General features: G+C 38.4%; 1 protein-coding gene across 1 annotated transcript; it reads right to left on the bottom strand.

The window, feature by feature from the left end:
* Positions 1 to 136: 136 nt before the first annotated feature.
* On the bottom strand, positions 137 to 21,471 carry LOC116737667 (calpain-9-like). Its single transcript, XM_032590998.1, has 20 exons — positions 21,188 to 21,471; positions 17,664 to 17,733; positions 16,733 to 16,851; positions 16,066 to 16,199; positions 15,737 to 15,908; positions 14,368 to 14,439; positions 14,126 to 14,217; positions 12,359 to 12,433; positions 10,486 to 10,646; positions 9,133 to 9,281; positions 7,348 to 7,550; positions 6,840 to 6,885; positions 6,028 to 6,102; positions 4,834 to 4,894; positions 4,687 to 4,751; positions 4,007 to 4,075; positions 3,798 to 3,876; positions 2,265 to 2,381; positions 1,866 to 1,924; positions 137 to 449 (listed from the first exon to the last, which is right to left on the bottom strand). The coding sequence occupies exons 1-20, from the start codon at positions 21,437 to 21,439 to the stop codon at positions 423 to 425; spliced, it is 2,097 nt and encodes a 698-aa protein (XP_032446889.1). The 5' UTR covers positions 21,440 to 21,471; the 3' UTR covers positions 137 to 422.
* Positions 21,472 to 22,076: the final 605 nt, after the last annotated feature.

Here is a 22,076-nt window from a genome sequence, read left to right as displayed (position 1 = left end):
TTTTTAGATGGAATTTAGAGCAAGTAGCTGTTAAACTATTTTGTACTTATAATCTTATTTTTAAAAGTGTAAAACTTTTCTTCATGTTTAAATCCAGTTACAAAATAAATTTCAGAGGAATAAACAGACAATAAAATAATCAGTAAAAACTGAATTTATTGAGGAAATATTTGCACCAGACTCAACATCCAACGCTTAAATGCAGATTAAAATGGTATAAATGAAATTTAAAATTTCTTCAAAAGACCCAAAATGGAGTCCAAGGCTGAGCTCCTCTCCGTTTCCATGGCTACCTGCTCAGGAAACGCGACAGTCAGCAGAAAATAAGCAGACTCTGATCATGGTGATAAAAGTTTCACATGTGGGAGAATAAAAACGAAAAGGAAGCGGAACAAAGTGGATCCGGGCGCAGCGGGTCCGCCTCAGCTGTACAAGGTCATGTGGAGCCACTGGAACCAATCAGAGAGCAGGAAACGGTTGAGACGCACCAAACAGGAAGTTCCGTTCAGATCACTCAAAATAAAACATGCTGGTGCACATTGGGAGGTTTTCAAATCAAGATATTTAAATCTAAAGTCTATAAAATAAAATACTGTAGTGTCTGTCAGAGCATTTTCATTTCCACTGAAAAAATAAAATCTTAAAGTATTTTAGTTTCTACAGTATCGTCTCAGTTCACTTGAATTAAGACAAAACGTTCAAGTAACTTTTCAGCAAACCACAGGAGCTTGTCTTAAGTTAAATCCTTAATATTGATGGAAAATGTTTGTTATACTGGTAGATTATTTAATTCATCGAATACATTTTCCAATAAAAGAAATTCTCTGCCAGTAGAACTAGCAATGTTATGAATATTAAGGATTTACGGTCTTAAAACAAGTTCTTATATCTTCATGAAAAGTTAGTAATAATTTAGTTTTATTTTATTTCAAAAATACTTGACTGGATTTTGTTTTTCAGTGTATTTCTGCACATTTTGTCTGTTTCCTCTAAATTACCGATACATTTTAAACGTTATTTTTTAATAACTGCATCATTATTTTCCTCATGTTGTAAATTTGTCCTTACAGTAAAGTTTCTTATTCTAATTTTTATATATGTATTTTTTTTATCCACGCTCCTGCTTACATTCCACAGGGCAGTCGCCCAGGGTGTCAATATTTGTTGGGGCAGCAAAGACTTTTTTTTCTACGAATACCTTAAAAACACTTTATGAATATAAAACATTTTTTTATAAGGTTGTGCGTTCTACCTTATATAAAACTCATAGTTCTATATCAAATTAATTACATTACATTTGGGGGATTTTTATGAATATAAACAATACATAAATATTTGAAATAAGAAGCTACTGCTCAGGCGACGTATAAAAGCTGCTGTGCAATAATTCATGTATAAAACGACATTAATTTATTGTAATTTGCATTATTTTTCTGTGGTGGATTAATCTGACTCCAGCCCGGGGGCCCAGGTTCCTGTAAATACGGCTCTGCACCTGAACTTTCCCACACTGGGACAGTGAAGGATATTTATTTTCTTTTCTTTTCTCTTTCAAACATTTTTTTATTTCTGTTTTTTTCCAGTTTTCTCATCTTGAACTTGGAACATTTCAGATTCCTGCAGAGTCTGAGACGAAGCTGTTGGGTTGTTTTTGTTTTGACTTTTCTGGGATTAAATGTTTTCAAACTGGGAATAATTTTCTCTCTGTATAATTATGAACTTTAAAAGGTTTGGAAATGGCCCAGTAACCCTTCTCGGATTGATGGGCCGGGAATTTCTGATCACTTTCAGTCAGTTTTTACTAAAATTGTTCAAACTTTTGTCATGTTGCAACATTTTAAGCTTGAATTAGTTTCTGTTCATACCTGTGTGTAGCTGATTGTTATGGTTCCGAGTCCCATTATGTCGTGGACTTGAAATTTGTCTAAAGAAGAAGAAAGCAATCATGATGTTTGAATTTTCACATTTTCTGGGGGAAATTATGATTAAAAACATTAATTTAGTAATAAAATCATAAATGAAGCAGAAATCCTGGTGGATTTATACAGAACTGGATGTTCAGGTGTTAAATTATAGATTATGAATTTGATCATTGCACCCATCATTTGAGTAAATGTAGGTCTGATGCGAATTAGTGACTCTAGGCACTAAAGGAAAGAAACAAAGTTTTCCATCCCAGTATGTTGCTTTTAGCTCCGGGTTGCATCATGAAATTTGCCTGCAGAAGAAGAAGAAAGCAGTCTGAGTTTCCTGGCCGTTCTTACGGATCATGCTCTCCATCTTCATGAGCAGGAACAGGAAGCCGGGGTAGCTGATGGTCAGGTCGCTCTCCGTGTATCTCAGTCCCACCAGCTGCATCACCAGATCGTTCACCATGATGCCTGCAGCAGACGCAGCGGTCAGCAGAAACCAACAGGAGTCTATGTTACTCCAAATTAAAACTCCAGAGCTGATTAATCTGAGACATTTTTAACAAAGTAACAAAGTTTAACATTTTAACACAGCGAAGCTGAAACTTTAGGTTAAAAACTTAAAGCTGCAGTATGGAGCTTTTTTTTATATAAAATAATTTTCTAACATATTTGATTAAACTGTCATCATGTCGTGATTATTTAATATGAGACAGATAATCTATGAAAACATTGATCTCCTCCCCGAGCTACTGTCTGAAGAAATGCACCAAAAACAACCAATCAGAGCCAGGAGGCGTGGCTTAGCGCTGTCAATCATCCTCATGTACTCACTGCTACATGGCCTACTGTTAGAGAAACAACTTACCGTTACAGAAAAACCATTTATCCACAGTCATCAGTGGCTAGGCTAACTAGCATTAGCATTTACGACAGGATCAGCTGATAGGGAAAAGCTGGCAGCATGAACCTGTGATCGACAGCGCTAAGCCCCGCCTCCCGGCTCTGATTGGTTGTTTCTAGTTGGCACTGGGAGAAGGCAGATTATCTGTCCCATAATAACCATCATCACATGGTGACAGCTTCAACAAATATGTAAAAAAAAAAATTTCATAAAAATTACATAGAGATTAAAAATAAATTTAGGAAAAGGATCTCGTTTAAACGAGATCATTATCTGGTTATAGTGAGACATTAAACTAGTTAAGACGATTCAGTTTTATCGTTTTAACAATGTTAAGAGAAACCTCTTCATAGCAAGATTTATATCTCATTCAAATCTAAATATTTTCTCTTTTAAATAAGAAACGTTGTAGCAGTAAAACAGCAACACCTCAAGACGCAGCGAACCGCTTTACGCCTTTTTAATGAGTTTTATATCTCCTTAAATTAGGATTTTATTCGTTTTAACGAGATTTCTATCTCCTTAAAATGATATATAGATACTAAACTCATTTCGCTAAAACTAAAAAAAAGTTTCTCATTATTGTCAGATAGAAAACTTGTTTCGTTATGAGGAAGTTTCTCTTTATAATGAGTTTTGTATCTTCGATAAACAAGTTTCCCGTGATAAAACTTTCTCCATAAAACCAGAAACTTCCTTCTTATGACAAGTTTTTCGCTTCAAAGTGAAAAGGTTTCTTTTTTTGTGTGTTAAAATGAGATATAAAACTCATCCTGTTAAAACAAGAAAGTTTCTCAGTAAAACCTTAAACTTTCTAATCAGAAAAATCATTTTCTCTGCATGTGCAGTGACGTGTGACCAGCAGGGGGCAGAAGTCTGACCAGATAACGTCCATAGAAACAGATTTAATTAAACACAAAAACAGTTTTTTATCTCGTTATAATGAGAAACTTTCATGGTTTCCGTTGCTGCGCTCCGCCTACCTGCTGCCTTCAGGGCCGGTTCGACCTCTTTGTACTCCAGGTGATGAGTTTTATTCGTGTCGTAAACCAGGAAGATATCCTAAAAACAACAACAACAGCAGAGAGCGAGTAAAATCCAGAACATCTCATGTTTTCCTGTGAAAGAATGAAAATATCTGCAGCCGTGTGACCGACGGCGGCGTATGAGATGCCGGTGTTGCTATGGTTACCGTCCACTTCCTGATTTTGTCCCACAGCAGCTGGAAGTCAGACCAGTTCAGCCTCGCTTTGCCTTGGCTCTGCAGAAAACAGTGAGGTCAAGGCAAGCAACCGGAAACATCCCGACTGTCCTCGAACGCAGCGCTGAGTCCGCGCACTGTAAAAACTAAAACCGGAAAATATTCAACTGGAACATCCCGACTGTCCTCGAACGCAGCGCAGAGTCCGCGCTCTGCAAAAACTAAAACCGGAAAATATTCAACTCAACTGAAACATCCCGACTGTCCTCGAACGCAGCGCAGAGTCCGCGCTCTGCAAAAACTAAAACCGGAAAATATTCAACTCAACTGAAACATCCCGACTGTCTTGGGTTGAAAATTATTCATGTTATTAATTTATAAGTTTAATTAATTTTAGTTTTCAATAATAATGTAATTTTTTGGCCTGTGAGTTTTTTTAACAAGCTTTTTGTACCAAATTTAAAAAAAAGCCTGTTAGCGTCACAGTTTCCTGATGATCGATTTTAACATACTGGGATTTGGCGCCACCTCTGGCTCAACTTGGAACTGCAGAGGAAGCAGTTAACCCGCTTCCTGTTTTTATATTTTCCCTTTAACAAACATTTAGTTTATGTAGGAACCGGTTTGGGTCCGTTTGAGCCGAAGCGTCCCAGCGGGTTCTGTGAGGATACGTCCATCAGGACCACCAGGCTCTTGCAGTGCTCCAGAGAAAGGTACCGCTCACTTCCTGCCAACACTGAACACACAACAGGCGGCCATTTTAGCCAGAGAACCGGTGAAATGTGGCGGGTTGAGTGGAAACATGGAGCGAAACGAACCTCCGCCCTGCAGAGCCTCGGTCAGCAGCCGCTGCAGCCGCTCAGGTTTACACAAACCTTCCTGGAGACACAAACCCAAGGAACAATTCAAAACTTCAAGGATTTTCAAGGTTCGCTTTCAAACGTTGGAGGAAAACCCCCCACAAATGAACAAAAAAAAGACTGTTTAAACTCTTTATTACTGTTAATAATGTATTGTTATAATATTTTATAAAACTAAAATAAAACAAAGTTTTCTGTTTTGAAGTGTCTGTTTTACATCTGACTGATCTGAGAACAAAACATTAATTTAACAAAATAAATCCCCAAATTTCACTAATGTGGATTTTATCATATGAAATATAAGCTCATCAACAAGTCATTAGAAATAATAAACATTCAATAAATAAACAAATCATGCTGAGGTAAATGATCTTTCTGCTCAAATTAAATGATAAAAAAAAAAAAAAATCTCTAAAAATAAATTCTTGCCAGATTTTCTGACTTTTAGCAAATAGAAATAATTTTGATGATTCTGACATAAAATAAGAAAAATTAATCTGATTTAACTTCAGAGAGCAAAAAAGAAATTGTTTTTTATTAGGTGTGTGAAAATATCTGTTTTCAAATGTAAATATTTTCCAAATGTAGGTTTTTAATCAAACATCAGATTGAACTTTATTACCAACCTGAGCAGTTTGAACATGAAGAACTTTCAAGGACTTTATTCCGAAATCAAAAACTTTCCAAACCTTGAAAACCCCGACAGAAAATTCAAGCATTTTACCAGTATGGACCCTTTTTAATTAAGGATGGGAAAGTGAAGCAACCTGTTTGAATTGTTTTCAGACTTTGACTAGACCGTTCCTTCTTGCTAAATTTTCTGGCATTTAGCAAAAAGAAATAACTTTGGTGATTATGACTGACATAAAACAAGAAAAGTTTAGTCTAATTTAATTTCAGAGAGCAAGAAATAAAAACGTTGTATCATTATTTTATTAAAACTTAAAAAAACGATTTTCCAAATCCGGCCTTTTGATCAAACGTTGGTTACATTTTATTACAGAATTGCTCTGTTTGCATATTAAACACTTTCCAGACCCAGAAAACACCTGATTGAAACTGAATCATTTTAAAGGATAAGAACTCCTTCCAGTCTGCCGTTTCCCACTATCCCGTCCAGAACCAGAACCTGTGGTAAACGTCGGGCCTCACCTGGTTGCTGTGTCGGTGGAAAAGCTTCCTGACGGCTGCGTCCGACGGCAGAGCGGCCTGGTGAGGAAGCGAGTGCTGCAGGGAAAATCAAAACCTTCAATCAGCCACTTCTGTCCAAACGTTACAGAAACGCAGAAATAAAGCAGGGAGGATGTGGGACGTTTTCCTGGCTCCAATCAAAGGGGACATTTATATCAGAAACTTTTACTCAGAGGAAGACTTTAGTGCGACTAAATCTGCTTTTAGCTAATCTATTAAACATTTAAACAGTGACCCATTTTCTAGTCTTATTGCTGAAAATGTCCAACATGAATTTCAATTTTTTTATTCCAAAACTTAATGCCTTATAATAAAGAGCTAAAATCTAAATTGATTTTTAAGATTTGGATTCAAAATTATTTATAAGTCCTGACTAATTTATTTAATGAAAATATTTCTTTCTTTGTTTATTTTTCAGCTGGTGTACAAATCCATTATATATTTTTTGTACTTTATAGTTCTAAAAAATTAAATGTTCTTTTGGCCTGTGATTATTTTTAACAAGTTTTTCGTACCAAACTACAAAAAAACAAAAAAAAAACCGGTTTGCATATTATATCGGTTTGTTTCACGGTTTGGCGCCACCTCTGGCTCAAATAGGAACTGCAGGCTCCAAAGAAGAATCAGATCCTGGTTTTTACAGATTTTCTTTTATACATAATTAGTTTAGATGTTAGTAAATGTTTTAAAAGCTGAAAAACCTTTTGAGTCTGTTTTACGTCGCAGGACACGATCCTAACTCTGACTTGGGAGAAATGAAAACTTTGCGTTACCTCTCTTATCGACAAAACGTCGAGCGGCGTCGGTTTGTGAGCTGGACTGAAACAAAAAACATTCAAAGCAGCAAATAAAACACACAGTCAGGGGGGAAAAGAAAGTACACCTCATTCAGTTCTCTGGCTTTACGCTTCAGGACAAAATGAATCAAAATTATTTAAGTTAAGAGTGAAAAAAACATATTTTTGAATATTTTTAGATTATTTATGAGACAAATGTTAGAGATTAATAATCGTTCTCTCTTTTTAACGATTTTTAAAAATCATTTTAAAAAATACTTTGAAAAATAAGTTTTCAAAGTGTATAAAAACATCAGCTATTCCAATAACTAATAAAAACTGAACTATATTTAACTAATAAAACCAGCAAACACACACTAAAAACTAAACTAAAACAAAACAATATTTAACTAACAGTAACTAATAAAGACTAAAACTAACTGAATTAATCAAACAAATGAAATAAAACTGAACTACAATGAAAATGTAAACGACGGAAACTGACGTGGCGTCGCTGCCCGGCTCCGTCAGCACCCTGAGCAGGAACTCCCCCTGCTGGTTGGGTTCAAAGGTCGAGGGGATGATGATGTAGCGACCCGGAGGGAGCGAGCTGCGGAGGACGACCTCCCGGCGCGTCGAGTATTGCGTCCAGCAGAGGACGCCTTTCCGCAGATCCTCCGCTGACAGGAAGGCGTTCCGGGGATGAGCCTGGAGCCACAAACACGTTTTATTACGTCACAAGTTTTTAAATCCACGTTGGCAAATCGAACCAAAATAAACGTTAAAACCGGAGCAGCTAGCAGGAAGCATTTCAGCCAACTTCATCACTACAGGCCAGAGACGATGCAAACGTCACGGCATCTCCTGCTTCTTCACTAACAGAAGCTGGAAGGTAAAACAGCTCCACACTGCAAAAACTCAAAACAAAAACTGACACATTATTTCACTCACAACATTTTATCCATTTTATGAGTGAAATAATCTGCCTGAACCAGAACTTTTTCTCAATATTAAGGAATTATTTACTCAAAACAAGCTCCTATTTCTTGCTAAAACAGTCACTTGTAAGTTAGCTTTGCCTTAAATTAAGTGAATTAAAATACTTGCACAAGCAACTAAACCAAAATACTGCAAAAACACAAAACCTTACCAAGCATTTTTGTATAGTTTTGTTTATTTTACATGTTTTAAGGTTTATTATCATCCATTTGTTTTACCTTTGTGTGCTTTGAGTGTCTGAAAGTGTTTGCAGAACAGGAAACTGTGAGAGGCGGAAAGCTGAGAAGTGAAGAGGAGGGTACCAAGAACGAGACGGTCCAGCAGGTCATGACCCAGAGGAACCGCAAACTGGCATTCTTATCTGATGAACCATGCTCTTTTAAGATTGTATAAAAATAGTTGTGTGCGCCTTGCTCCCCCTCCCTTCAGGGCTGCACAGTGTTGTGTAACTAGGGCGCCCCTAAATAAAAGCAGTGAGACTCAGAGGCCGAAATCTGTAACTGGGTCTCAACTGGGTTCTCCCTGCAGGCAAAACTAAGTTCTGACTCTTGTTTCTTCTTTGCGTCTCTGTTCAGGTTATTTAGACCTAACAAGTTTCAATGTGAATATCTTAGTACTGTTAAATTAAAACCAACTGAGTCACAAGTAACTTTTCAGCAAGATATAGGAGCTTCATTTTAACTGAATAATCCCCCTGACTCGTTCTACTGCAGATTATTTCATTTGTAATACAACATTTTTCCCATGTTAGAAGTGAAATAATATTATGAAACTTGAACCTTTTCATCAATATTCAAGAATTATTTACCTGTACTTAAAATAAGCTCCTATATCTTGTTGAGAGGAAACTTGTAAGTTAATTTGTTTTAAATCAAATGTGCTGAGATTTTTGCTCTAGAACACAGGAGTCAAACTCCAGTCCTGGAGGGCCGAAACCTTTAGATGAGCCTCTGCTGCACCACCTGAACAGAATAATTAGGTCATTAAGGTTCTGGTGAACTGATCTACACACGGAGGAGGTAATTAAGCCATTTCATTCCAGTGTTTTGTACCTGTGGCACATCTAAACACAGGACAGCGGCCCTCCAGGACTGGAGTTTGACACGCTGCTCTAGAAACTGGAGAAAAATAGTTGGTAATATTTTGTGTTTTTGCAGTGCAAGACCTCCTCCATGCCTTATCCTAGAAATTTGTTCTCGAGTTGGGTCATTAAATGCATCGATACCTGACTTCAGGACCATATCTGCCTCTGTGTGTGTGTGTGTGTGTGTTTGTGTGTGTGTGTGTGTACCTGGTATATATGCAGGCCAACAGAGAGGTGAACACCTCGGCGTCTCTGATATTTCTGCATGACGGCCACGACGAAGGAGCAGCTGCTCTTGCTGTTTCCGGCCACCTCCGACAGAACCAAGAGGAACTGGGGATTCTGCCAGAAGGAGTCTGGAAAACACACACACACACACACACACCCCCCCACACACACACACACACACACACACACACACTTACTGCCACGATCTGAAGTCAGGCAGGCAAACAGAGTTTCTATTCCTGGGGATCAAAGTTGCTCCTATGAGTTGTTTTATGAATCTGTCTCTTTAAATCCAAATCAGCTGCTGCTGGCCACGCCCCCCAACTCAATGTTTACACTCCACATGACAATGGCTGTCAATTGATGCGCAATTATACAAACGTACACCTTTGAAAAACAGAAGTGGACCCTCCTGCACAACCAACAATAATGCAGTGAGTGGTTTAGGGATGATAAGTCAACAACAAAACTCTTCTCTCTTCCAGCAGCCATTGTACAGCACGTAAAACCTGCTGACTAAACATGCTGGAACTGAGCTGGGGTTGCTAGGCAACAGGCGGAACTCTGCTGGGGTCGCTAGGTAATGGCACAGTGCTCGTTGAATGTGACGTTACATTCGGAAGGTTTTTGAAGCGGCTCATTTTCCGGACACCAAAAAACATTAACTTTAACTTTTTAAAATGTTTTTAGAAGCAGTTCAGACCCAAATGGAAGAACAAAAATGTGCAGAAAGTGGATTTTACCCAATAGGTTCCCTTTAAACATTTCCATCCTGGTTAGAAGCTCAGTGAATTATAAACCTGCTAAGATATTCAAGTTAAAGGAGGTGAAAGAATTTCAGCCTCATTCTGTTTTTAGCATTTTTAAAATTAGTAACAGCTTAATGTTTGATCTGATCAGAAACAGACAAAACAAAAAAAGCTAACCGATTGCTGTAGATGTATTTCTGCGCAGCACTTTGAGCTGATTTTAGATAAAAAAAAGTTCTAATTTCACTGTTAGATTATTTCACTTATAGAAAAAATGTCCGACTAGAACTTTTTCCATCAATATTAAGGAATTATTTACTTAAAAAAAGCTCCTATATGTTGCTGAAAAGTTACTTGTAAGTTAGTTTTGTCTTATTTCAAGTGTAGTAAGATATTTGCACTATAAACTAGACCAGTGACAGATACACAATTTACTTTTCTCAATAGCATGAACATTTAAATAACATGTATAACTTTCCTTCCACTTTACTGTAAACTGATTTGTTCACATAAAGTCGTCATCCTGCTCTGAGGTTTTTCTCACACTGAATCATAAATGACAGTAAATGTTAAAATGTCTCACTGCTGTCAGGAGGTCCTCCAGCTGTGATATTCGGCAACCAGGCTCCATGATGCATGACGCATTTCCACGGTGACACGTCAGAGCCCGGCGCGCTCTGCGCCTCCGTCAGGTGACACACCTCCATCGCGTCAAAGTTCAGGTTGAAGTCTGACACCGACATCCTGACAAACGGTCAGAGCAAGAAGTCCGTTCACCCACACCTCTGCCTCCAACCAGACCAGAGATCCATCCCATCGAATTTAAGATTTGGAAATCTGGATTTTTTTTTCAGATGTCAGCACGCCCAGGCGGCCATCTTGTTTGACAAACGTTTTTTACAACTTCCATTTATTTTGGAGTTATTAATTCAGGTCAACTCTACGATGAGATACAGACACGCCACGTGTTGCTGTTTACATCCGGAAACTTTGCGCACAAAGCTGGAGGGCAAAAAGACGCTTCTTTTCCTCGCCATCCGTAGCCGCGCTGCCGCAGTAGAACCGCTAACTAAATGACACCTGGAGATGAAGGAATTACTAACTCAGTGCAAAGGGAAATAATAATGCAGAAAACTGTTACAGTACAACTCAAAACCACTTTTTTTCTCGCTCTCTGTGTCGGCTACGCTACGCGCAGACTCATTGCCGTAGCAACTGACAACAACGCCACGTCATGTTTCAGGATTCAACACCAAAAAACACTCAAACATTTTCCGCATAAAGAACAGAACATTCAGTCAGCTACAATTTTATGTTTTTTGGCTTGACGGTTATTTTGCGATTATTAATAAGTGATGCTGCGATAGATTAGCTACTGCTGCTATTAGCTAAGCTAACACAGAGGTGGTAGATTAGCTACTGCTGCTATTAGCTAAGCTAACACAGCGGTGGTAGACTAGCCACCGCTGCTATTAGCTAAGCTAACACAGCGGTGGTAGACTAGCCACCGCTGCTATTAGCTAAGCTAACATAGCGGTGGTAGACTAGCCACCGCTGCTATTAGCTAAGCTAACACGGTCGTAGATTAGATACTTTAAACACCTGCTCTTCTGATGATCTGTCAGAGTTGGTGTTCAGTTCGCTTTTTTTTATTTTAACTGAACTAAAACACCGAATTCCTCATCACATCTACATGTTACGGTTGTCAAAGTCAAGCTAGCATAACTGAACTACTTCTTACCTTTTCCACACAAATGTTTTCTTTAATTAAAACTTTTTCCTGGCCTTGTTATCTATTTGTCGTAGTGTTGACAGTTAGTACCAAAGCACTGTGTTCCTTTTTCTTTTATACATCAGGCGTACATTTAAGATTTGGCGCGTTGTATTGATAACTTAACAGCTAAAACCAAAGCTAGTCATCGTTAGCCAGCAGCTCTTTGCCCTCCAGCCGGGATTTTGAGCGTCTGACGTCACACTGAAACATGTCTTATAATGTTACAAGAATGCAGTAATAGTAACAATTATATGATAACAAAGTTGAAATAATACAAAGATTGTATTAATATTACCAAAATAAATAATATTGTAATATTAAGAGAATGAAGCAGTAATTTTATGACACTTCCAAAACAAAATATAAACAAAAACTGTATTATTTCTCATTTAAAAAGCTTTTTCTCTTAATTTTAAGACGTACTTCTGGTAAATTTGTCTTTATTATGACTTTATTCTAGTAACTAAACAAACATTCGCCTAGTCCTAATACTCCGTTACTCAACTCACTGATATTTAAGACGCTTTTTCAAACTATTTCCTGTCATTTCTAATTTAAGTGAGAAAAAAGTAGATTAAAGCTGGAAATGTGAGATTTTGTGATGAGCTTCGGGGTGTTTGATGAAGCAGAAACGCCACGTTGTGCTTCATGTTTGTGAAAAGCGCTGGAAGCTGAAACTCACCAGAACTCCCCGTCCTCCTGCCGGACCCGTCCCAGTCGTTTCTGCTCCTCAGCGCTCACCTTCGTCCACTCATTCCTGGAACAGAAACCCTCTCAGACATCCAGCTGAAGCAGGTCCTACGGGCTGGAAGGCCGCTCAGTGAGGAAGCAGCCAAGAGAAACATAAAAACTCAGATCCCAGGGATAAAAACCTTCATTTCTGGAGACGAGTCCAGTGATGGCCGCTGTTACATTTACAGGACAAATGAGGACTGTCATAATTGTCCTGTCATGATAAATTTTCCTGGACGTTAAATTGTCCCAGAAGTTATTGCAATAAACGATAATGTTGTTATTTTGAGACCATTTTCAACCAATTTAATGGAATAATGATGCCATAATACTTTCCTGCAGATCAATAAACTTTAAATTCTAATGAACATTTAACTGGAAGACAATTTAAATATCCAAAATAAATAAACAACAAATGAAATGAACCATGAAGCTGCCATGTCTACTTATTCAATAATTCAGCAGCAAAACCGGTTTATGAATTGAAAATATTGCTTATTCTCTTGACATATGGTTTTCAATTAAAATGCTCTGAATCCATAATTCCCACATGAATTCACCCTGCCGCCATTTTGATAGGCGGAAGCAGCTTTCCACTGGATATTGTTGGATTCAAGAAAGACATAAAAACGAAGGTAGTAAAACTGTAAAGAGAAGATTTTATTACATCAAGTGAAAAAACTTTGCTGCTAAAAACTGAAAGTCTGGTTAATATTGAGAAAAAACAAACACAGATGATCTAAAACAGCACGGACCGGCACTCAGCACTTTATTACTGTTTCAAATGTTTCTAAAAGCAACTCAGACAATACTGTATTGAACTGTAACAATATGTACTTTGTAGGCAAACCTGTGGGCTTAAAAAGTATGAAATGTAAAATGTAGATGTGCATACATAGATTTAATCTTCTTATATTCAGTGATCAATGCTGTGAATATAATACGATGACATTATCCGAAAGAGAAGAAAAAGCCTTAAAGCTGCAGGATGTAACTTTTATAAAAAATATTTTCTGTTGAAACGTTACTATATCGTGACAGTTTGGTATGAAGCAGATAATCTGTGGAAAGAATTGAGCTGCTCTACCTTCTCCCAGTGCTAACTAGAAACAACTTAGCGCTGTCAATCAATTGTTAGAAGTTGATTGACACCGTGTGCCGTCGTTCAGCCCCTCTCCACCTAGCCAGGCTGGTTAGCATAGCAACCAGATTTTCCTGAAATGGTCATTTGTTGAGCACATTTATCAGCGAGTTCATGAGGTTGACTGACAGCGCTAAGCCCCTCCCCCTGGCTCTGATTGGTTGTTTTTGGTGCATTTCTTCAGACAACGGTAGCAGCTCAGGGAGGAGGTGGAGCTCGATCTTTTCACAGATTATCAGTTTCACTTCATTGTCACAACATGGTGACAAATGAAAAGCAATGTAAGTATCGGTAATGCTGCTCTGATTTAACTTAATTTAATTGCCCTTTGAGATGAATAAAGTATTTTTAAACTGAACTGAATTTGAATTGTAACGCTGTTTACCGGACGCCTACCAAGATGGCGCATTTCCAGGGAAACTTTCTTCCAGTCCGGTCTTGTGAGAGCTACCTATTACAGATCCTGCCATTAAGTCAATTAAAATATGAATCATGTCGCACCACTAATAAAAATGTTTCAGGTTTGATTGAAGACCCTAATGTTACAATAAAAATGCTAGTAAATGTTGCACCGACCTGTCGTTGTCGCTCCAGGCCCCTAACCACTCCGTGTGGCCCCATGGATTGAGGATTCGCACCAAATCTTTAAACCCATCAGTTGTTTTCACCTGGTGGAGGGAGAGAATGAAAGAAATTTCAGTAAGAACATTGTTCTGTTCTTACTTTGTTCCCAGTAAACGCCTCAGGGCTTCTTGCCACGAGTTTGACATTTATAATCAGGGATAATCCCTCGTTTGTGTTTGTTCAGAGAGCGTTACCTTCTCCACCGCCGTCAGGGAGTAGGCATGTCGGTACATGATTCCCATCTCGTTCTTCTTTTCCACCTCACCCTGAGGCAAAGCGAGCATCAAAGGAATGAGGCAACATTAACAACACTTCAAAACAAATTTCAACACATACCACACAAATAACACATGTAACCTTTTATTCTTTGACTTTAAATTAGATCAGTATATGTTTAAGCAATTTCGGAAAGCACAGATGATAGTGATGGTTTGCTTTTGCTACTCATTAACATCTCTTGAGGAAAATGGAGGCATAAAAACCCTCAAACATGCGGCTTCTTTTCTGGATCATGGAAAAATCCAGAAAAGAAGAAATAAGCAGAGATGCACTGTGGATCTCGCCACCATTATTTACAGAAAAACAAGTCCAGCACCGACACAGCAGGGCTGGACAATCAATCAATAACAATATATATCACAATAGACACAATCAATACATGATTCATCTGGTACAATATTCAATATATAGAATATTCACTGAATAGAAGCACACAGTATTAGCTTTAGCCACTCAACCTCTCAGAGCTAGCTAACTTACTCTTTCGTTACCTAGCAACAACTTGTTGCGCAACTTGTGGTTACCTAGCGACACCTTGCTGAGTAACTTGTGCAGCAGCAGTTTAAGGCTTTGCTATTGTGCCTCATAACAGCTTAAAAATTAAAAAACAATGTCATGAAGTGAAAACGGGACAAAACAGGAAAGGTCACGCCAGGTCAAGGTCGAGTTATCCAGTTTATAAAATACAATCAATGTTTCAACGACGGGTTTGTAAAGGAAGTACGAACTCCTCATGTGAATAACAAGGTTCAGGTGACTGGCAGAGCAAGAACATGTAGTAACAAACACGTAGGCTACATGTCCGTCTAGCTAGGACAGGGCTGGGCGATCCTGGTCCTCGAAGGTCCTGCAACGTTTAGACGTCTCCCTGATCAAACACACATGAATCCAACAGCTGAATCACCTCCTAAGTGCAGTCATGGTCCTCCAGAGTCCTGTTAATGACCTACCTAATGTTAATGTTCTACCTTTTATGGTCAACAAACTTTATTGAGCAAATGGCAATAAAAAAACTAATGATGCAGAGGAATACAAGACTTACATGAACATGGTGGTTTATCAACATGCTGAATTTAGCACTTTAGCATTAGCTTCCGCTAAATACTATGTTGCTATAACGCTTTAGTGCATCTAATATTTATGATTAATATTTATGATTAATGCCTCCAGGTGTGGAATGTTGCTAAAAGCATTTGCTTCTCATTTCCCTGATCTTTATCAAGTAGAAATGTTTGACGTTAGTCTCCACCAGGTGAACCAGGTGAACCTCCTCCACCTGCGTACCTTGCCGTTGGCACAGTTGATGAGCGCTCCTTTGGCCAGCAGGTTCCTGAGGAGCTCCGGCAGGTCTTTGGACACCAAGGGGAGGCTGAAGACCTCGGTCACTCCGCCGGTCATGTCCACCATGGCCTCATGAGGGTAACCCAGTTCCAGCGCTCGGTAGCCTCCTTTCAGCCTGACTCAACCAAACAGACGTCAGCAGCTCAGCACAGGGAGGGATTTCATTTCATAAAATTTACTTTCAGAGCCACCCAAAACCAGAAGCCTGATTAAAAACAGAAATAAGCAAAACAGTTTTCCTAAATGCATTGATTTCTTCCCTAATGACTTACTTTGCGTAGGCCTTTTCCAGCAGAGAGCTCCAGAACTCGTGTCTTTCGGGGGAGCTGAGGTAGATCAGCTTGTTGTTGTACGTTGGCAGGAAGTCGTCAATCCTCACCTCCTCCCACTGCCCATACTGCCAGAACTACACACAGAGTTACAAAAACCCTCCAGGGGGACCTGTTGCGGTTCCTGGAACTGGTTAGCTGTACAAAACATTCATCTCACAGCTAATGAGATTGATGAGATCTCAGTCTGGATCTGCTTTCAGAATGATCCGTTTTAGGGTCTCTGTCACTTTAAATCCAAATAAACTGCTGCTAGCCACGCCCCCCGGCAACTCAACGTTTACAATCGCACACAAAAATGGCTGCAAACAGATGCACAATTATGCAACCATACATCTTTGAAAAGCATTAGTAGAGCCTCCTGCACAACAAGTGGTTTCTGGATGGTGAGTAAACAACAAAAAAAGAATTCTGAAATTTTACATTTTATTTTGAAAATCTTCACACAAATCCTTCTGGGGAACTCCCATGGTGCTGTATGCTACTTTAACTGGAACAAATGTCTGGAATGAAATTTAACTGGGATTTAAATGGATCCAGAGACCTTAAAACTCTGAACACATTATGAAACAAATAAACCCCGGCTGCCTCTTCTTGACCAGATACGTACTCTGAAGGAGAATCTGCCGTTGTAGCCGTCCTGGAAGCTCTGATTGAGAGGAACGACCTTCTTGAGGAGTTCTGGGTAATTCGCCAGAGATGCTATGGCGGAGAGCACCCAGCAGTCACCTGCAGACGACACACCGACGTTCAACTGGAGGCTCCTTCATGACTGACAGGAACCTCAAACAAACACGCTCAGTCAGAGCTTCAGTCAGGCCTTAATAACTCTTACATTGAAGTATCCAAAGCTAAGGCCCAAAAAATGCCTTGAACTTATTTTAAAAAGTAAACTGGTCTCCAGATTAAACTCAGATCCTTCATTTTGTTGTGGCAGGAATATTTAACCACATATATTCATTGTATTTTGTTTTTCTCGTGGGAATTTTCTGTCAGGCAAAGTTCATTGCATTCTGTGACTCGAAACAGTTGCGGCTACCGCTAACTAGCTGCTAGCATGCCCATGCTAGCTAAATAGCTAGCTTTTTTGAATCAATCATGGGTAAGTGCAAATAGGCCAGTCACAATAACAGATCAATTGATCGCCTGATAAATTAAAACAAACTCAATAATTTTCACTTGTATGATTTATTGTTTTTCTCTTTCTCGACCAAAAACTGGATGATAAAAATCTTCAGTCTGGTGTTTTGCCATTTTTTGAAGGATTATTTTGCTTACATAGACTTCATAATTAATTTCATTTGTTGTTTCTGTTGTTTATTTATTTTGGATATTTAAAATTTCTTCCAGATCCAGTGGTAAATGTTTGTTTTCATCCTGTCTAAACTGGTGAATGAATGAATAAATTTTTACTTTTGCACCCAGTTTTTTTTAAATCAATCCATATCGGTGTATTAAAATCCCAACATTGATGACAGAAATGAGCATTAATTAATTCAGGCTCTGCATCATGTAAGGCTGGAAGACAGAAGGTCTCTCACTCAGTTTCCCCTGGCAGATGTCAAGCCGTGAAGCTCCGTCCACTATGAACTTGGGCGAAGAAAAAAGCTCCTGGAGACGTCGGGAAGTTCAGGTGAGAAGGAGAGAAAGAAAATGATCAGGATCAGTTCAGAGCTGGCAGAACGTAATACATCCAGTTCATGGTTATTATTCTGCAGAAACACTCCAGACATGTTATAAAGCAGTAAATCTGTTTCCAAGAATCACAAACTTTAATCAATCGGCAGCCAGCGGCTCGATGCTTTGCACAAGATGGCCGCTGCAAGAGAGCAAGTTAGCAGACATGGGGAAGGGCAGCACTACCTCAACATATTTTTATTCAAGTAAAAGTAAAGAGTAGCTGTCCAAGAAATTACTTTAGTAAGAGTAAAAAAGTATTTGGCATGAAGTCTACTCAAGTACTGAGTAACTGATCAAATTGGTAATTTCATCATGAAGTATCACTACTCTTATTTAAATAATTTTACTCTAACTTGAGTAACATGTCTGGGTTTCCTCCCCACTGAATGAAAAACAAACATGTTTTAACCAAAAACTCACCAGACACAGACACACACCTGCAGCTTCTGTTAACGTCTCAGAAGTTTTTAATGGAAGAAACTGATTTGGAAAATTTATTTTTGACTGAATTTTGTTACATTAATTATTTTTCATTTTCGTCTTTAAAATACCAACATTTCCACTTAACTTTATATTTTGGTCCGTCTGATGATGCATTTTTTAGATATTAAATGATTCATGTTTTGATCAGTTGCTCAGTACATAAATCATCTTTTTACCAAATATTCTTTTGCTCTCAGTTTAGTAACTTGTTGGACGGCCACTTTTTAGCTTTACTTGAGTAAAAATATGTTAAAGTAGTGCTGCTCTTACTCGAACACAATATTTCGGTACAGACCTCTGTACTGTTTTTTTGCAGTGTTCTTGCTGCAAGGCAGCAGTGAAATCTGTTTCAGGTTTCCTAATATTTTCTGCCAGACCCGTTTCAACATCCAGGATTCCAGTAATCGTCGGCTAGATGCTGAAACTGGCGAGGAATTAATTAACACCCTGAAAGTCGTCCAATCTTAAACACCGAAGGGCATAAAGTCCTGAGCTAACTGATGGCTGCGAGACAGAGCAGGAAGACACACACCAGGATGTTCTTTACACTTTTCACCAGACCGGTTTGTTCATCCAGCAGCTGCTCACAAGAAAACCCTGCAGAGCCCATGTTTGCCTTTGTGTCAAGATTTGTAGGCAAGAGTGTGAACGGAGAACTTCCACCTGATTCTCTAGCTCACTTATCTGGTTCTGTTTTCTGGTTCTGCTTCTCTTGTTGGCAAAGGGATCGACTGTCGCAACCATATAATATGTGAGAAACATATTATGGAGAAGCTGCATTCAGCTTCTATGCTGCAACGGAAACACTGAGTTCCTTTAAATCAAGGCTAAAAACCCATTCAGAGTTGCCTCTGATTCACAGTAACTGATGGAACATTGATTAATATGTATATATATAAATATATATATATATATTTTTATTTTTATTTTTTTTTGCCTGATGATTTTGATATTTTTCGTTGCTTTTTTCGTAATTCTTTGCTGTTTTATGTTTTTATGTTGGGATCATTTTGAACTGCCTTGTTGCTGAAATGTGGCTCCTGCACTAAGAAATCAGATAAACCAGGTTGTTTCAGATAAACCAGGTTGTTTCAGATAAACCAGGTTGTTTCAGATAAACCAGGTTGTTTCAGATAAACCAGGTTGTTTCAGCTGCATTGAAAACTGAAAACACTCAACAGTCATTTTGTTCAGCTGTTTGCTTTGTGTGTTTTTCTGCTTCATGCCCACGCTGACCCATTCCCTACAGAACTCCAGGCCGCTGTATGGACTCCATTGTTTTGGACTCTGTTGACTCCACGTTTCTTTTTACCTGACTCACCTTCTCAGGTAAAGCTCAGACATTGCCTCCAGCTGCATATCAAATTCAAATTTTTCACTAAACCTGTATTATTGTTTCACTGCTTCCTGCTGTAAGTGGCTGGAATAACGAGGCTAAATATTCAGTTTTAAAGCCGGTTTAATGTTTCTTTGCTTCCGTCTAAACTTTTAACCCTAAATCTGCCTGTAATTTGTCTGAATGACTCTGGAGCATCTAGTTCAGATCAGTCACCAGACTAAAGATTTCCTTCCTACGCAGAAGTTTATGCCTGTAGTTTACAGCATTAGCACTCCTCTTTACAGAAGTTTTATTGGAGGTTTTTGTGTATTTCTGCTTCATGCTTCAACCTTTCTCTCCCTGAACTTTTGCTTCTCTGAAAACAAATTGTTTAATTTCAAAACTCAACTAAAACTAAAATTAATTCAGATGAATCTGGTTTTAACAATAAAACATCTGTAGTTTCTTTTGAAGAATGTGCAAAGTTGGGTAGTAATTAGTTAAATTTACTTGAGTAACTTTTGGGGGGAAAAAATTACTTTTAGGAGTATTTCTGTACGCTGTACTTTTTACATTTACTTGTATAATCATGTTATGAAGTACCACTACTACGGTGGCCGACAGGTGCAAGCGCGAAGCGACAGGTGTGACGCAAACATGAAAACAAATGCAGACAAACAAAATGCTCCAAACAGAAATAAGCTTTTGCAAACGCGGTTAAAGCGTTAACACAGGAGCCATGTTGTGATGACTTCCTGAAGGCGGAGCTTCAGAAAGAGCGTTCATTTCTTAAAGAGACAGGCCCAACTTCAAGGCCTTAAATCAGGAAGTAACATTTCTTTTAAGTCATATATTTATTTTTAGCATTCTTATAGCAATTTAAGGTAACAGTTACTTGCTTATGCTATAAGGTGGCAAAATGTGCCTGGAAAACATTAAATACTGCCCCTTTAAGACATTTCTAATATTGTATTAAAAAGCTCAATTGGTTTAATAAAAAACGGCAGAATGTGTAATTTTTAAAAACTAATTAATCAATTAAAATAATCAATTGGTTAATAATCGCCTTACTTTGGATCCAAGTAGCTCAGCTTGCTTATGCCTCAGGCCGGCTGTGCAGCACTATAAACCAACACTTCTTTGCAGAGTTGGGTAGGAACTACTTACATTTACTCAATTACACTCACTTTTTGAACAATTGTACTTTTTGGAGTATTTTTACTACGCTGTACTTTTTACTTAAGTAATTTTATTATGAAGTATTTCTAATTTTACTTGAGACGAATTTGGAAACATTTTCTTTTCCCTGATTTTTATTACTAATATGAATTATTGTCATTTTCGTCCTTAAAATACCAAAATTTCCATGAAATTTTATATTTTGGTCCGTTTGATGATGTAATTTTTAAATTATTAATAATTTGATCAGTTACGCAGTGCTTAAGTAAACGTTTTACCAAATACTTTTTTACTTCTACTTGAATAATTTCTTGCTACTTTTTACTTCTACCAGAGTAAAAATACGTTGAAGTGGAACTACTTTCAGTTTTTTGGTACTCTGCCACCTGAATCTCGTGTTTTTACCTTCGGCCGCATCCATCTAACTCCGCCCTCCATCTCCAGCTTTCCCACCGGGAAGTGGTAGTCCACGCACAGCCCGTCGCGGCCCACCGCGTCCACCTCCCCGCCCTCCAGCGGGATCCCCAGGGCCCCCATGTTCATCAGCCAGAGGCGGGACTGGGAGCCCATCAGGTCGTCGGAGCTCTCCGAGGCCGCATCGTCGCTGTCCGGCGGAGGGAGCGAGCTTTCAGAGGACAACCTGCGGGACTTGAACATGCTGGAGCCGGACTGTGCTCACCTGAGCTCCGCAGGCAGGTAATAAACTCCCGCAGGCCCCGCCCACCCAGAACAAACCGCGCACCTATAATAACTAAGGTGTGGCACCTGCATGTCAACATTAGGAAACTGCTAATCAGAGTCTCTGATCTTTATTTTTAATCAAGCTTTATTACTATTCTCTAGTTAATAGTTGTCACATTAAAGCATCTTTCCATTTAAACAGCTTTATTGTAAACCATTAAGTCATAAAAATTAACTAAAGAAAAGCTTTTATCTTTCAGACCATGAAAGAATGTGTGTTAAGCTCTTAACTACCTTAAAAAAAGAAACACTGCAAAAACACAAAATCTAATGTTTCTAGTGCAAATACCTCAGTACGCCTGCAATAAGACAAACTAACTTCTCAGCAAAATATAGGAGCTTGTTTTATGTCAGTTATTAATAAATATTTACTAATAAATAGTTCTTGTTGCACTGGCAGATTCTTTTATTAACAACAAGACATTTTACCCAAAACCGAAAAAACCTGCCAGTGGAATTAGAAATTTTTGATCAATATTAAGGAATTATTCACCTAAAATAAACTGAAAAGTTATTTATAAGTTAGTCTTGTCTTATTGTTGTAGTAGAAACC

This window comes from Xiphophorus hellerii, chromosome 18 (genome assembly GCF_003331165.1).
Source record: "Xiphophorus hellerii strain 12219 chromosome 18, Xiphophorus_hellerii-4.1, whole genome shotgun sequence".
NCBI classification, from domain to species: Eukaryota; Metazoa; Chordata; class Actinopteri; order Cyprinodontiformes; family Poeciliidae; genus Xiphophorus; species Xiphophorus hellerii.
This window is presented reverse-complemented; position numbering and strand designations above follow the sequence as displayed.